The sequence below is a fragment of the Microcaecilia unicolor genome, chromosome 6, assembly GCF_901765095.1.
Source record: "Microcaecilia unicolor chromosome 6, aMicUni1.1, whole genome shotgun sequence".
NCBI lineage: Eukaryota > Metazoa > Chordata > Amphibia > Gymnophiona > Siphonopidae > Microcaecilia > Microcaecilia unicolor.
The window spans coordinates 184,150,824-184,165,327 of NC_044036.1; the positions used below are offsets into that span (position 1 = coordinate 184,150,824).

Below are 14,504 nucleotides of genomic sequence, written 5' to 3' on the forward strand. Positions count from 1 at the left end.
CATCACAACCAGGGAAAGGCTGTCAGAGGATAGAACACATTCTGCTGTCATGGAGGTGGGTACGGCATTTGAGGCTGGCATAGAGGCTGGCAAAATATGTTTATAATTGTGTTTTTTTAGGGTGGGAGGGGGTTGGTGACCACTGGGGGAGTACAGGAAGGTCATCCCCGATTCTTTTCGGTGGTCATCTGGTGGGTTGGGGCACCTTTTTGAGGCTTGGTCGTGAAACTAAAAGGACCAAGTAAACCCGGCGAAATACTGCTTAACGCTGCTTTTTTTTTTGTTCCGTTATCCACAAAAGCTGGCCATCTGGTAGCCATGCCCATGCCCGCCCATGTCCCGCCTTCGCTAAGCTGCCGACATGCCCCCTTGAACTTTTGCCGGCGAGGCAACGGGAAAGCGGCGATGCTGTCAAAAACGCCGCTTTCGATTATACTGATTTCGCCGCTTTTAAGAAATCGCCGGCCATCTCCCGATTTATGTCGGGAAATGGCCAGTGATCACTTTCGAAAATAAGCCTGAGAGTGACCCATGTTACTTTTCATTCATCCTGTCAATTTATTTCAATCAGTAAAAATTAAAGAGTTCAATTTAGCAGCACTTCTGTTCAACATATCTTTCCCTTAAAACTTGTTTTAAACGCTGCTCCTTGCACACACAAATGATCTATAACTGACCCTCATATTTGCTGTTTAAGATGTTTAGGACAACAGCATGATACAGTCACTTGCTGTAGCTGTAAAAGTATGTCTCAAAAGACTCTTCAAATAAGAGCTCTTAAACTTCAAGATTACCTCTGAACTTCCCGTTCAGAAACATCGACTGCAAGCTTGTCTAAGCAGCACTCAGCTTCTAACTATTCTACTTTAGCTTCCACTTCAGGTTCAGTTCGAAACCAGTCAGTTCCTACTCTCCTCCTTGTCTCAGAGCCCAGGGATCAGGTGACTTCAATCCTTGCTCTCCCCCTTGCCTCAGAGCCCAGGGATCAGGTGATTTCAATCCCTGCTCTCCCCCTTGCCTCAGAGCCCAGGGATCAGGTGACTTCAATCCCTGCTCTCCCCCTTGCCTCAGAGCCCAGGGATCAGGTATCGGCATTTCAAATACCACATACTGTGATAGATACAGATCCACTTTTTCTCACAGTGTTACCATTTAACCTGATGTCAATGACTCAATATCAACGGGTTGGCACTAACAGCTGGAAGTCACAACCAGAGTACATACATTCGATACCAATACCTCTTACAAAGCATCAATGCCGATTGCCAAAATAGCTCTACATCATCCTCCTCGATTCCTCCCACTCGTCAATGTCGTAATGATTCCACATCATCCACTACATCTACTTCTCGACGCAAGAGATGTCGATCTCACTCTCGCCACCAAGCCTCAGTTTCTATGCAGTCTACCTCTCGTGCATCTTCAAAATCTCAAAGGAGCATGAGATCTAAATCACGTTCTTCTTCTAATCATAGCATTCATACCCAAAACAATTTAATTTGATTTCTCACACACTTTTTAGAGCAGCATGTCTAATAAGAATCAAATTTCCATAATTCCAAAAACTCAGGAAACAGTTAATATATGTCCTTTACCATCATCTAAGATTTCTTCTTTACATAAATCTTTAAACAGAATTTATGGTCCAATTCATCATCACATTCTAAGAATGATGGTTTTGATTTGAATTCAATAATGTACAAAAAGTGGGAGTACGACCAAGGATACCAGAAACTGGAGGATGTTCTTAAATAAAAAACTTTATTGGAGGTTTGAAGACTCGACACAATGTCGTGTTTCGGCCGTCAGGCCTGCATCAGGAGTCTATAAAAAGTACATTTATATATGATATATATGATAAAAGAACAGAAAAAATTAATATCTACAGAAAAAGTTAAAAACATTAAATATTGTAAATTATATAAACTTATAAACTTTAAAGGTATATGTGTGGCAATTTTATAAGATGATATAAAAATAATAATAATAATAATAATTAAAAATAAAACACATGCATATAATAAACTTATAGCGAAAAAATACTATGTATAGATTTATAAAATAATAATGCAGTGCAAAAAGCCCATACATGTCCTATATGAATAAAAAAAACACAAAAATAGGACAAAAAACGTGGATGGTAATGATGGTAAGCACTACAAGGGTATGGTTTGCTGGCGGATCTTCTCTCACTTTGATTTGAATTCACCATTACCATCTCCAACTTTTTCAGTTCACTCTATGCACCCTGTAGTTTCTGAAGATCACCTCCCAGGTACTTCAACACAACTCTCCACTAATCAAAATTTAGAACCCTCTACACAGGAGGGCTCTTACTCAACATTTTTATTAAAATTAACGAAATCTTTAGATGTTTCAATGCCTTCTCAAAATACTGACAAAAGAACAGTTACTAAGTATTTAAATACTACAAAAGAGACTATTGCCCTTCCTGTCGCCCAAGTGCTTCAGGACCATCACAATGTACTTTGGTCAATACCCTATTCTACCAGATCTACTCAGAGAGCTTTAGAGAATAAATATAAAGTTCATGAGGTCTTAAGTCATGGCAAGTTACAACTTCTACATGCATCGTTAGTTGTTAAATCAGCAATGCGCAGAAATAAAAAACAAAAAGGTATCACTAATCATCCACCACCTAAGGACCTAAAGTCCACACCTTCCATGATGGTGGAACATCTATATACCATTATGGATGATTTATCTAAGTTACAGTCTGTTTAACCAAAAGACAGTACACCTTTATTTTTATCTATTATGTCCAATTTGGATGATTGCTCCAAACAAATGATCTGAGTGACTCATGATAATTATGATACATCAATTAGAGAAGCAGCAACTGCAATTGCTACCAGGTGTCTAGCTTGGTTAACAGCTTCAGCTTTGGGTGAAGATTTCTACAAAAAAGTAGCAGATGCTCCTTGTTCAGGCGACTCTGTTTGGAAACAAGGTTAAAGAATTAATAGATGGTCTTAAAGAAGACTGTACTACTCTTGATATCCTATAACAGGACAAACAACAGATTCATAAAACAAATTATTAAAAGCTACAATATTATTCTTCCCATAATAAATATCAACAACGCAAATCATATTCTATACATCGTACTACATATAATATTAAAGCTGGCCACTAACACTCAAATTACCAAAACCGAGAAGGACGGGACAGATGTAATCAAAAACCTATCCCGACCTAGCAACCAAAATTACCATCTAATTTTTAACACCATGTTTCAACCTCACAATCCTGTGGGAGGCAGAATCCAAGCATTTTTACTAGTTTGGAGACAAATAACATCAGACAAATGGATACTAAACATAATTCAAAATGGTTATTCCCTTCATTTTCTATGCCATCCACCACTACGGTCACCAACTCTACTCCATCTTTCTATTACCCAGACAGTGTTATTACAACATGAGGTTCACAGATTACTTCAGGAAGATGCCATAGAGACCGTACCCTTTCCACAGAGAAACAAGGGTTTTTATTTGAAATATTTCCTCATTCCAAAGAAAGATGGAGATTCAAGAGTTTTATTAGACCTCAGAAAACTGAACAAATTTATTCTCAAGGAAAATTTTTAGATGAATACCCTTGCTGTAATCCTCCCACTCTTACAACAGAATGTTTGGTTCACAGCCCTCGATCTTCAGGATGCTTATTTACATATTCTCATCCATCCATCGTCCAGAAGGTTCCTACAATTTGTTGTCAATGACCAACATTCCCAATACAAAGTCCTACCATTTGGCCTCACATCAGCACCCAGAGTGTTCACCAAATGTGTAGGGGCACCTGAGGCCCATCTACATCAAAAGGGCTTCCTTCTGTTTCCCTACCTGGATGATTGGTTAATTGTAGCACCATCTCCACATCAGAATCTGGAAGTCTTACACCTCACGATTCATCTTATCACAGAGTTAGGTTTTCTAATCAATTACAAGAATCACATTTGATCCTGACTCAAAGGTTGATGTTTATAGGGGCAGAACTAATCTCTCAGAACTCTCTAGCGAAGTTACCAGCACCTCATGGCTTACTTTTAATACATTTAGTACAACATCTTCAATCTGTTCAAGTTACAACTGCTCGAACTCTTGTAACTCTTTTAGGACATATGGCCTCCACAGTCAACGTCCTTCCATTAGCACGTATGAACATGTGTCCACTTCAATGGTACTTGAAAAACAGATAGATTCAGTACCTCCATCCCCTATCAACAAAGATTTTCATTACCAATCAAATCAAACAAAAATTGCTATGGTGGACACAGCCACAAAACCTCCTAGTTGGAGCTCCCTTTCACACACCTCAACAAACCAAGATACTGACATCAGACACTTCCAAGATAGGATGGGGAGCACATCTAGACAACTATACAACTCAGGGGAAGTGGATTTCAAAAGAGAAAACTTATTCCATCAATTTTCTAGAACTACAAGTGATCGGATTAGCCATTCAGACTTTTCAAAGCTTTCTCAGTTTCAAGTAATACAAGTTCGAAAGGACAATCAGGTAGCAATGTTTTATTTGAACAAACAGGGAGGCATGGGTTCTTACAGCCTTTATTGTGAAGCAATCAGTCTATGGATCCTAGTCCTCTCACTTCATTCAACAGTTCAAGCTATGTACCTATCAGGCTACAACAATCAGGTAGTGGACTCATTAAGCAGGAAACTACATCCACACAAGTGGTCTTTAAAGATCACAGTTATTGAAAACCTTTTTCCACTTATGGGGAATGCCACAAATAGATCTTTTTGCATCCCCACAGAACAACAAGTGTCCCAGATTTTGTTCAAGGTGGCCCAGTCACAAGCGAATATCAGAGGACGCATTTGCAATTCCATGGACAAACACTGTCTTTTAAGTATTCACTCCCATACCACTCATACCAAGAATATTACAAAAGGTCATTCAAGACAAGACAACACTAATTTTTTTTTTAATCATTTATTTATAATTTTTTCATTTTACAAGGATCACTTGCAAAACAGTAAAACAGAGATGATTGTACATTAAAACAATATTAGAAGAAGAAAATCTCAACAAGATAAATGGATTTTATACAATCTTTCTCTTTCTTAGACCACAAAATAAATAGGGAGAGTGAAACAAGACAAGGAGATCAATTTAAACAACAGCAAACAAAGAAAACGTGGTATTAACCCGATTATCCCCGGTTATTATTTATCTAAATCATTATTCCACATTGATCATCTGGTTGGTTTCTTCAAGACCATAACGGTGCATAGTCCATCAATTTCATTGGAAACATACTTATTGTCCAATATTAGTGAAAGTAATACACCTGATTTCATTTTTTTTCCCCTTTTAAAACCAGAAGTTGTTTAACAATACAAACCCTTGAATCTCCAATCCAATTCCCGCTGATTAAAGTAATCCCAGTTTCACAGGCTTCACTCCTTTTGAATTAATATATTAAGAGGAATCATTTCAGAGGAAAAAAAACATTAGGAGTCATACCTGGGAAAACAACAATCTCGATATTAATCATCTGTAACAATATTCATTTTGTTCAAAGTTTTCTGGTCTTTTATCATTTTCAAATCTTAACCATTTCCTACTTCAGTAGAACTTCATTTGCTGTATATTCTCAAAGGATTTGATTAGATTATCCATGTGGCTCATTAACAAGACTGACAACACTAATTTTAATAGTACCTACTGGCCAAGACAACTCTGGTTTCCAGTACTCAAAACTTTGACTGTCCTTCCTCTACAAGTTCTTCCACAAGTCCCAGATTTATTTACCCAAAACAAAGGTTTGCTGTTACATCCGAATTTAACAAAACTATGTCTCACAGCTTGGTATATCCAAGGACCTCATTAGATTATTCTATGTTTTCTGAACCAATTCTTAATGTTTTACTAGCCTCCAAAAAACAATCAACTCGAAATTCATATTCTGCTAGATGGACCCATTTTACCTCCCAGTGTAAACTACATAATCTCAATCCAGTCTCCTGTTCTATGAAAGATGGAGAAAATAATCCAGCAGTGGAGAAATAGAACAGGAGACTGGATTGAGATTATGTGGTTTACACTGGGAGGTAAAACGGGTCCTAGCATGCTCTTCATTTGAAGTGCATATAGTGGCTATTTCACTCTTCCATGATCTGATTGATGACATCACCATAATCAGACATCCTATTACCAAACGTTCCATGAGAGGTCTAATCAATTTAAAACCTCCCATTCAAACTCCACCAGTAGTTTGGGATTTAAACTTAGTACTTGAAGCACTTATGGATCCCTCATTTGAACCTTTACACTCTGCAAACTTAAAATTTTTAGCTTGGAAAACAATATTTCTTATCACAATCACTTCTGCTCATCGGATTGAGGAACTAACATGTTTCCTACGCTCCAACACTCAAATTTTACACGATAAGGCCATACTACGTACTTATCGTAAGTTTTTACCAAAGATTGTTTCACCTTTTTCATATCAATCAATATATTTTCCTACCAATATTTCAACCACCTCCACCCAATCACCAACCCAACGTTGTTTGCATACTCTAGACTGTACCAAATCATTATCTATATATTTACAACATACAATTTATCCAAATAGACCTTCTCAGTTATTCCTATCTCATTGTACAAATCATCAACCAGTCTTCAAAAGGACCCTGTCTGTCACGTCTGTGGTCGTGACCCCTCTCAGACTCACCTTACTTCTGGCGGTCAGCTTCTGAGCTGGCTTCTAACTGTTCTTCCTGTCTCTGTGTCTGTTTGCTGGCTGCTTCCAGCATGGCTCTGATTACTCCACTCTACTGCACCTGTGTGTGTTTAGCCTCTCTGTGCTTCAGTATGCTTTCTGCCTGTGTTTTGGTTTGTGTTCCTCTTGCCCTCTGGTGGCTAGGCGTGGTGGCTGCATTGGATTGTCTGTGTGCTGTTTCCCGTTCCAGGCTTCAGCCCAGTCCAGTCCGGATCTTCCGGCCTGCCAGACTTGCTTAGCTTGTTTGAGCCTGCACAGCACCCATAGCTGCCTTGTGATTGCTGCAGCTGAATCTCAGCTGCTGCTGGGCTTATTAGCCATTTGGAAACTCTCTGCTTTGCCTTTGCATCGCCTAAGGCCCTGGTATGTTGGGGTGCTGGTGCACTTCTGCCTAGTCCAGTTATAGTCTGTAATTCTTGCCTGATTCTAGTTTAGTCTTTGTGTAGCTTTGTGTTCTGTATTGCTTGTTTACTGTATTGCTTGTTTCCCAGTCTTGTTTCTTGTTCGTAGTTCTTAGGTTGTCTGTGTTTCTTGTGCAGTGGCTGCCTGGCAGCTTTCAGTTCTGTCTCTTATCTATCAGCGTTTGTTCCCTGTTTCAGTGGCTGCTTGCAGCTTTCAGTTCTGTCCCTTGTCTGTTTGAGAGTCCTAGTCTAGTATTCTGCCTAGCCTCCCTGTGATTCTAGTCCCTGTGTGTATCCTGCTGGTATCCAGTTCCTGCCCTGTCCTGCAAGTCCTGCCAGCCGCCTGCACCCTGGGGAAGGGCGGCCAAGTGCAGGTGAAGTCTAGCCATCCCTGACAGAGTTCTGTCTTATCCCTGTGTGGGGTGGTTTTGCCGGCCACTGCCACTCCTCGGCAGTGGCCTAAGGGCTCACGATTCTAGTTCCTGCTTTTGGAAAAGCCTGGCACTGTCGAATTATATTGTAAGCTGCATTTTGTTACATGAAATCCACTTTTCAAAAGCCAAGACCAATTCGTCATGTCACAGCTCATAAACTTAGAGCCATGGCTGCTTCAACTGCATATTTTCACAGGACACCACTACTAGTTAAATGCCGAGCGGCAATTTGGTCAACGATACACACGTTTACCAAACACTTCTGTTTGGATGCTGCATCACTTGCTGATTCTACGTTTGGACAGATGATTCTTCATGAGGCAACTTGAACAGCAAATTGTCTCCTCCTCCTTACACAGGTACCAGTCATTTGCTTTTTAGTTTATATATAAGTTTATATATATATATACACACACACACACATACTGTTGACTGAACATTCTGTTTCATTCTGCTACCTGTGTACACTAGAGATTCTTCACTTGTGTGCAGTGATGTAGCCAGACCTGACATTTTGGGTGGGCCCAGAGCTAACATGGGTGAGCACTTTGTATATATAGGTGTGAGTAGCGTTTCTTGGAATACTCATAAATAATGCCTTAGAGTGCACTTGACGACAGATTTTTAATAGTTTGCCAACAGCCTTCCTGCATCAACATAAACCACATACATATTCGGAGCCTATGTTGCAAACCTTACCACCAATTCTGAACAGGCGCTGTGTGCGTGGGCTGCAGGTAGGGAGATAGGCACTGTGTGCATGGGCCAGTGGGATCAGGTGCTGGGTGTGCAGGCCGGAGGGGGACCAGTTGCTGAGTGCGCGGGTTGTGGGTCTGCGGGCAGGCTACAGCTACCAACCAGCATGCAGCAGCAGCCTTGATGACAGAGGCAGATACAGGTGTGTACCAGAGCAGGTTCTGATGCCTGATTTCCCAAGTGCTGCAGCAAAAATGTAAAAAGCAGGCAGGAGGGCTTCTCTTTGCTTGCTGCAGCAGCGCTGGAGGCTTCCACGTGACTGCATGCTGCTGTGCAGCCTAACCGACTAATAATAAGACAGGCACCGATTGGTGGGTCAGAGAGGCTGGGTAGGCCTGAACTGTGATTGGGTGGGCCTGGGACCACTCAGGCCTACCTGTAGCTACGCCCCTGCTTTTGTGGCTAGAAGATTTTGTCCATGGAAAAATAATAGTTGCTTACCTGTAACAATAGTTTTCCGTGGACAGTAGATCTTCTAGCCACACAATCCCTCCCACCCTCCCTAAATTGTCATTTGCTATTTTCAGTAAACTGATTTCATGAGGTGTTCTACTGTATTTATAGTACATATTAGGCATGAAGTATTGAGCATGCTCAGTTTAAAATATTTAGAGTTTAAGCTATTGGATTTGCCAGGTCGGTCATGTCAGTGTGATGTAATTTCACTTGTGTGGCTAGAAGATGTACTGTCCATGGAAAACTACCGTTACAGGTAAGCAACTATTATTTATCTCCTGCCATGGTGGAAGTGGAAGGGAAAAGAGAAGGGAATCACTCCAGATGGCTTAGAATCTCCAGATTGAGGCCGGTGCTGATTTTATCTTCATTCTTCCTGTGCAGAAACGGGGACAATTTATACCACCAGACATCTGGATTTGGAGAAGAATCCAGAACTTAAGCAGTCCACACTCCAGATCCGAGCCTACAACAAATTACATCATAATGACAGTGACATCATCACTGTCAACATCATTGTGCAGGACGTCAATGACATGCTGCCAAAGTGCTCCCCGGCTATACTTGTGTAAGACTCAAAGGCTATTACTAATGAACAGAGTGAAAAAAGAAAGTGTTGTTAATCACAGGGGAGGTGTGTGTGTGTTTGTGAGTGACAGAGAGAGAGGGACAATGTGTGCTAATCAGAGGGGAGGAGGCTGTGTGTATGAGTGACAGGGAGAGAGGGACAATGTGTGTTAATCACAAGGGAGGAGGCAGTGAGAGTGTGTGGGAGTGTGTGAGAGAGACAGGGAGAGAGGGACAATGTGTGTTAATCACAGGGGAGGAGGCAGTGTGTGTGTGTGACAGGGAAAAATGGACAGTATGTGCCATAGGAGAAACGGATAATATAAAGGAGACAGGAATAATGGTGGAAATTCTATATAAGGTGCTGAAAGAAAACGCGCTTAGAGATATTCTATAAACCTCACTTAGAGTTAGGTGTGGTTTGTAGAATACACGTACACCCATCCCCACGACTACAATTTAGGTGTGGCCATTTACACCAACTAAAACCTGGTGTAAATGCCCACAGCTAACTTAGGCATGGATTAGCTTAGTCTATAATAATGTGTGTAATTTTTAGGCGCATTGGGCCATATTCTATAACATGTATACATTTTAGAATGCTAATGAAACGCCCATTTCCACAACCATAGCCACGCTCCTTTTTGACTGCACACATTAGAATTTAGTTGCAATGCGTTACAGAATACTCTTAGTGAGTTGTGCGTGTAAATTCTAATTGCCAATTAGTGCTCATTATTGCTTGTTAAGTGCTGTTAACCACGCTGATTGGCTTGTTAAGCCAATTAAGTTACGCGCATTGTTACAGAATAAGCTTGAATTTTGGCGCAGAATGCTAGACACACTATATAGAATCTGGGGGAATGTGTATAATAGCCCAGATTCAGTGTATGGCACTCAATGTTATTCTATAATGGGCACTGAAAGATGAACGCCTATTATACATTGGCATTACATAGTAACATAGTAGATGACAGCAGAAAAAAAGACCTGCACGGTCCATCCAGTCTGCCCAACAAGACAACTCATGTGTGCTACTTTTTGTGTATACCCTACTTTGATTTGTACCTGTGCTCTTCAGGGCACAGACCGTATAAGTCTGCCCAGCACTATCCCCGCCTCCCAACCACCGGCTCTGGCACAAACCGTATAAGTCTGCCCAGCACTATCCTCGCCTCCCACCACCGGCTCTGGCACAGACCATATAAGTCTGCCCAGCACTATGCCTGCCTTCCACCACCGGCTCTGGCACAGACCGTATAAGTCTGCCCAGCACTATCCCTGCCTCCCAACCTCCAGCCCCGCCTCCCACTACCGGCTCTGCTATCCAATCTCTGTTAAGCTCCTGAGGATCCATTCCTTCTGAACAGGATTCCTTTATGTTTATCCCACGCATGTTTGAATTCAGTTACCGTTTTCATCTCCACCACCTCCCGCGGGAGGGCATTCCAAGCATCTACCACTCTCTCCTTGAAGAAATACTTCCTGACATTTTTCTTGAGTCTGCCCCCCTTCAATCTCATTTCATGTCCTCTCGTTCTACCGCCTTCGTATCTCCGGAAAAGGTTCGTTTGCGGATTAATACCTTTCAAATATTTGAACGTCTGTATCATATCACCCCTGTTTCTCCTTTCCTCCATTCCGTGACGATTTCGGCACCTAGGACTTGTGCTGAAACCAAGTGTAATTCCTGGCACCCAATTTAGGTGCACCTTTCCAGTATTCCATAACACTGTGCGCACATTTTAGGAATGCCCCTGATCTGCCCATGTACCTCCCATGGCCACACCCACTTTTGAGTCGCATCCCATGAGATTTGGATGCACATTGTTATAGGATAGTGTGTAATCCAAATTGGTGGCAATTAGTGCCGATTAGCTCCCAATTAGTGGCACTAGCCCCCATATTCTATATAGCGCGCCTTGAGATCAGTGCCAAATCCAAGCAGATTCTATAACAATGTGTCAAGCAGATTCTATAACAACGTGCATAACTTAACAAGCTTAGCAAACTAATGAGAAATATAGAAACATGACAGCAGATAAGGGCCAAATGGCCCATCCAGTCTGCCCTTCCTCAGTAACCACTAACTCCTCCTTTTCCTAAGGAATCCCACACTTTTTAAAATTCTGACACTGTCATTGTCTCCACAACCTCCACCGGGAGGTCAGTCCAAACATCCACCACCCTTTCTATGAAGGAGTATTTTCATAGATTCCTCCTAAGCCTATTTCCTCTTAACTGCATCCTATGCCCTCTTGTTCTAGAGTTTTACTTTATTTGAAAAAAGCGCACCTCTTGTAATATTAATGCCACTGCGGTATTTAAATGTCTCTATCATATCCCCTCTCTCCCGCCTCTCTTCCAGCATATACATGTTGAGGTTCATAAGCCTGTCCTTATATGGTTTATGACCGAGACCACTTACCAATTTAGTAGCAGCCCTCTGGACCGACTTCACCCTATTTATATGCTTCTGTAGGTGCAGTCGCCAATTGTAGGTTAGTGATAGGCAGAATAAAAATATAAAAAAGCAAACTATCAACTAATCTCCATACTCTTTTCCCCCTAGTATTAAAACTTTAACTTTGAACCACGGCATTATCAGATAGCCTCTAGCACACACAGCAGGACCTAGATTAGTCTTAGGAGAAAAAAAAGAGAACAAGCATTATTAACTAGTTTCCATAATGTACAACCCTTTTTCCATAGCTTTAAACTGAAATTTTCTCTAGAAGTAGACACTTTTCCCTTAGTTTTAAACTGAAACTTTTTCTAGAGGTAGAAAATTAACAACAATGACTCAGAAATGACCTCCTACCAATCTTCTTACCCTCTATGCTCTTCCCTTACCTCTTCTTCATCGGTCCACTTCCTTACCTATCCCTATCCTTTCTCTCATACCTCTTTTATCCCATTTACCCTTGTTCATTTGTCCTACCACATACCTCCTTTGTTGATTCAGATAGTACAGATTGTATTCTCTTGTTACTATGTAAGCCGCATTGAGCCTGCGATGAGCGGGAAAGCGCAGGATACAAATGTAATAAATAAATAATAAATAACAGCCAAAGAATTTTAAAAAGGATAGCAGGAAGGCTCAAATCTTGTTCTAAAAGACAGTTATTTTCTGTTCTTTGGTTGCTGGAGAGGTAGTACTGCTACTGACATGAAATAGGTGTTAATTAAGGTTTGAGGAAGTAAAATATTTGCAAAGGTTAGTAAGGGCAATCTGATTACTGAGTTAGCTTGAAAGGGTTTGTATGAAGTAGTCCCCTTAGATTCACAACTATATAAAGAGAAAAGGTCCCACTTAACTTTCTTTCTGAGAAGTTCTGAGAGAAGACAACATTTCTCTGGTAACTGAACCTTATTTTGCTTTGTGCTTTGGGAACTTAAAGATTGGAGTTTAAAGGAGGAATTGTAGGTTAGTGATTAGACAGAAAATATAAAAAAAGCAAAATTTATCAACTAATCTCCATACTCTTTCCCCCCTAGTTTTAAAACTTGAACTTTGTACCACAGCACTAATAGATAGCCTCTAGAACGCACAGAAGGACCTAGTTTAGTTTTCATCCCACCCATCCTCCCAATACCCACCCACCCCTAGCCCAACTCTTCATTTACAGTCAGTTATTCTAATTAGGATAACAAGTAAGGAGTGCTCTTACAGAGTTTTAATTATATTTCAATACTTTCTAAGAAGAAAACACTAAATAAACCACACAATATACCATATAAGCTAAAGAGATTTGTATATTAGACTAATATCCTTAATACATTAGCAAGTTTTAAATTATTGAAAAACTCATAAATACTAAGCTGGAGGCAGCAGTCCAGCAATGAGAGGAGTGCTATCCAGTGTTTTGCATTGAGTGTCACATGTATGATTATCTCCCAGTTGGTGAGCAGTTATACGTGTGTGCCCGATGCAAAGACCTCCTAGCTCTCAGAGAATGGATCTGTTCTCTTAAGGCTAGAGTAGCAGACTTGGTGGAGCTGAAGTGAAGTAGGAAGTGCTCCTGTAGCCAGACCTGCCCACCAGGGGATCCACTGTCCTCTCGCACCGAGGACATGTCTCCGAGAACTTCTGCCCAGGTGGGAAGGGTTAGGGCAGCTGCTGTAGTTGGTGATTTGATCATTAGGCATGTAGATAACTGGGTGGCTGGTAGATGTGAGGCTCGCCTGGTGACTTGCCTGCCTGGTGCGAAGGTGGCAGACCTCACGCATCACCTAGACAGGATCTTAGATACTGCTGGGGAGGAGCCAGCTGTCTTGGTACATGTGGGTGTCAATGACATAGGAATATATGGGAGGGAAGTTCTGGAAACCAAATTTAGGCTCTTAGGTAAAAAATCCAGATCCTCCAGGGTACCATTTTCAGAGATGCTCCCCGTTCCATGTACAGGACCCAAAAGGCAATGGTGCAGGGATGAGGAATTTAGATTTATTAGGAACTGGGTGACATTCTGGAAAAGGGGGAGACTGTTCCTCCACCTTAATTGGGATGGAACCAGGCTACAGGCGCTAACTTTTAAAAAGGAGATAGAGCAACTTTTAAACTAGAATGGGGGGGGGGGGGGAAGAAGCCAACAGTCGCCTAGGAGCCATGGTTCGGTGTGGAGTATCATTGAAGGATACTATTGAAACAAGACACTTAGGAAATCCCAGTAGAGAGGTTTCAACAATGCTGAAAGTAAGCCAGGTGTGCTTAATAAGAAAGCTGGATAAAGGATGCATATTATCCCCTTCAACTTTTTTTTTTATTTATAAGAATTAAAATTTACAAGCAATAAAATAACTTGCCAGAAATACAGAGAAAGTAATACACAAGAATTATTTCAATCAGGTAATTCTATACTCTTCCTTAGACCACAAAATAGGGAGAGTGAAACAAGACAAAGAGATCAATTAAACAACAGTAAACAGAAAAAACGTGGTATTAACCCCAATTATTATTTATCTGAATCATCATTCCACATTGATCGTCTGGTTGGCTTCTTCAAACACAAAACGGTGTATATTCAATTTATTTTGTTCGAAACATACTTATTGTCCAATATTAGTAAAAATAATACACCTAATTTCATTTTTTTCTTTTAAAACCAGAAATTA

At 40.9% G+C, this 14,504-nt stretch overlaps 1 protein-coding gene across 1 annotated transcript in view; it reads left to right on the forward strand.

Moving 5' to 3' along the window:
• Window positions 1-14,504, forward strand: part of LOC115472489 (cadherin-related family member 4-like) — a 252,344-nt gene that overhangs the window by 96,096 nt on the left and 141,744 nt on the right. Inside the window, 1 exon segment of the mRNA XM_030206781.1 lies at window positions 9,207-9,390. Within this exon segment, the coding sequence (XP_030062641.1) occupies window positions 9,207-9,390 (184 nt within the window).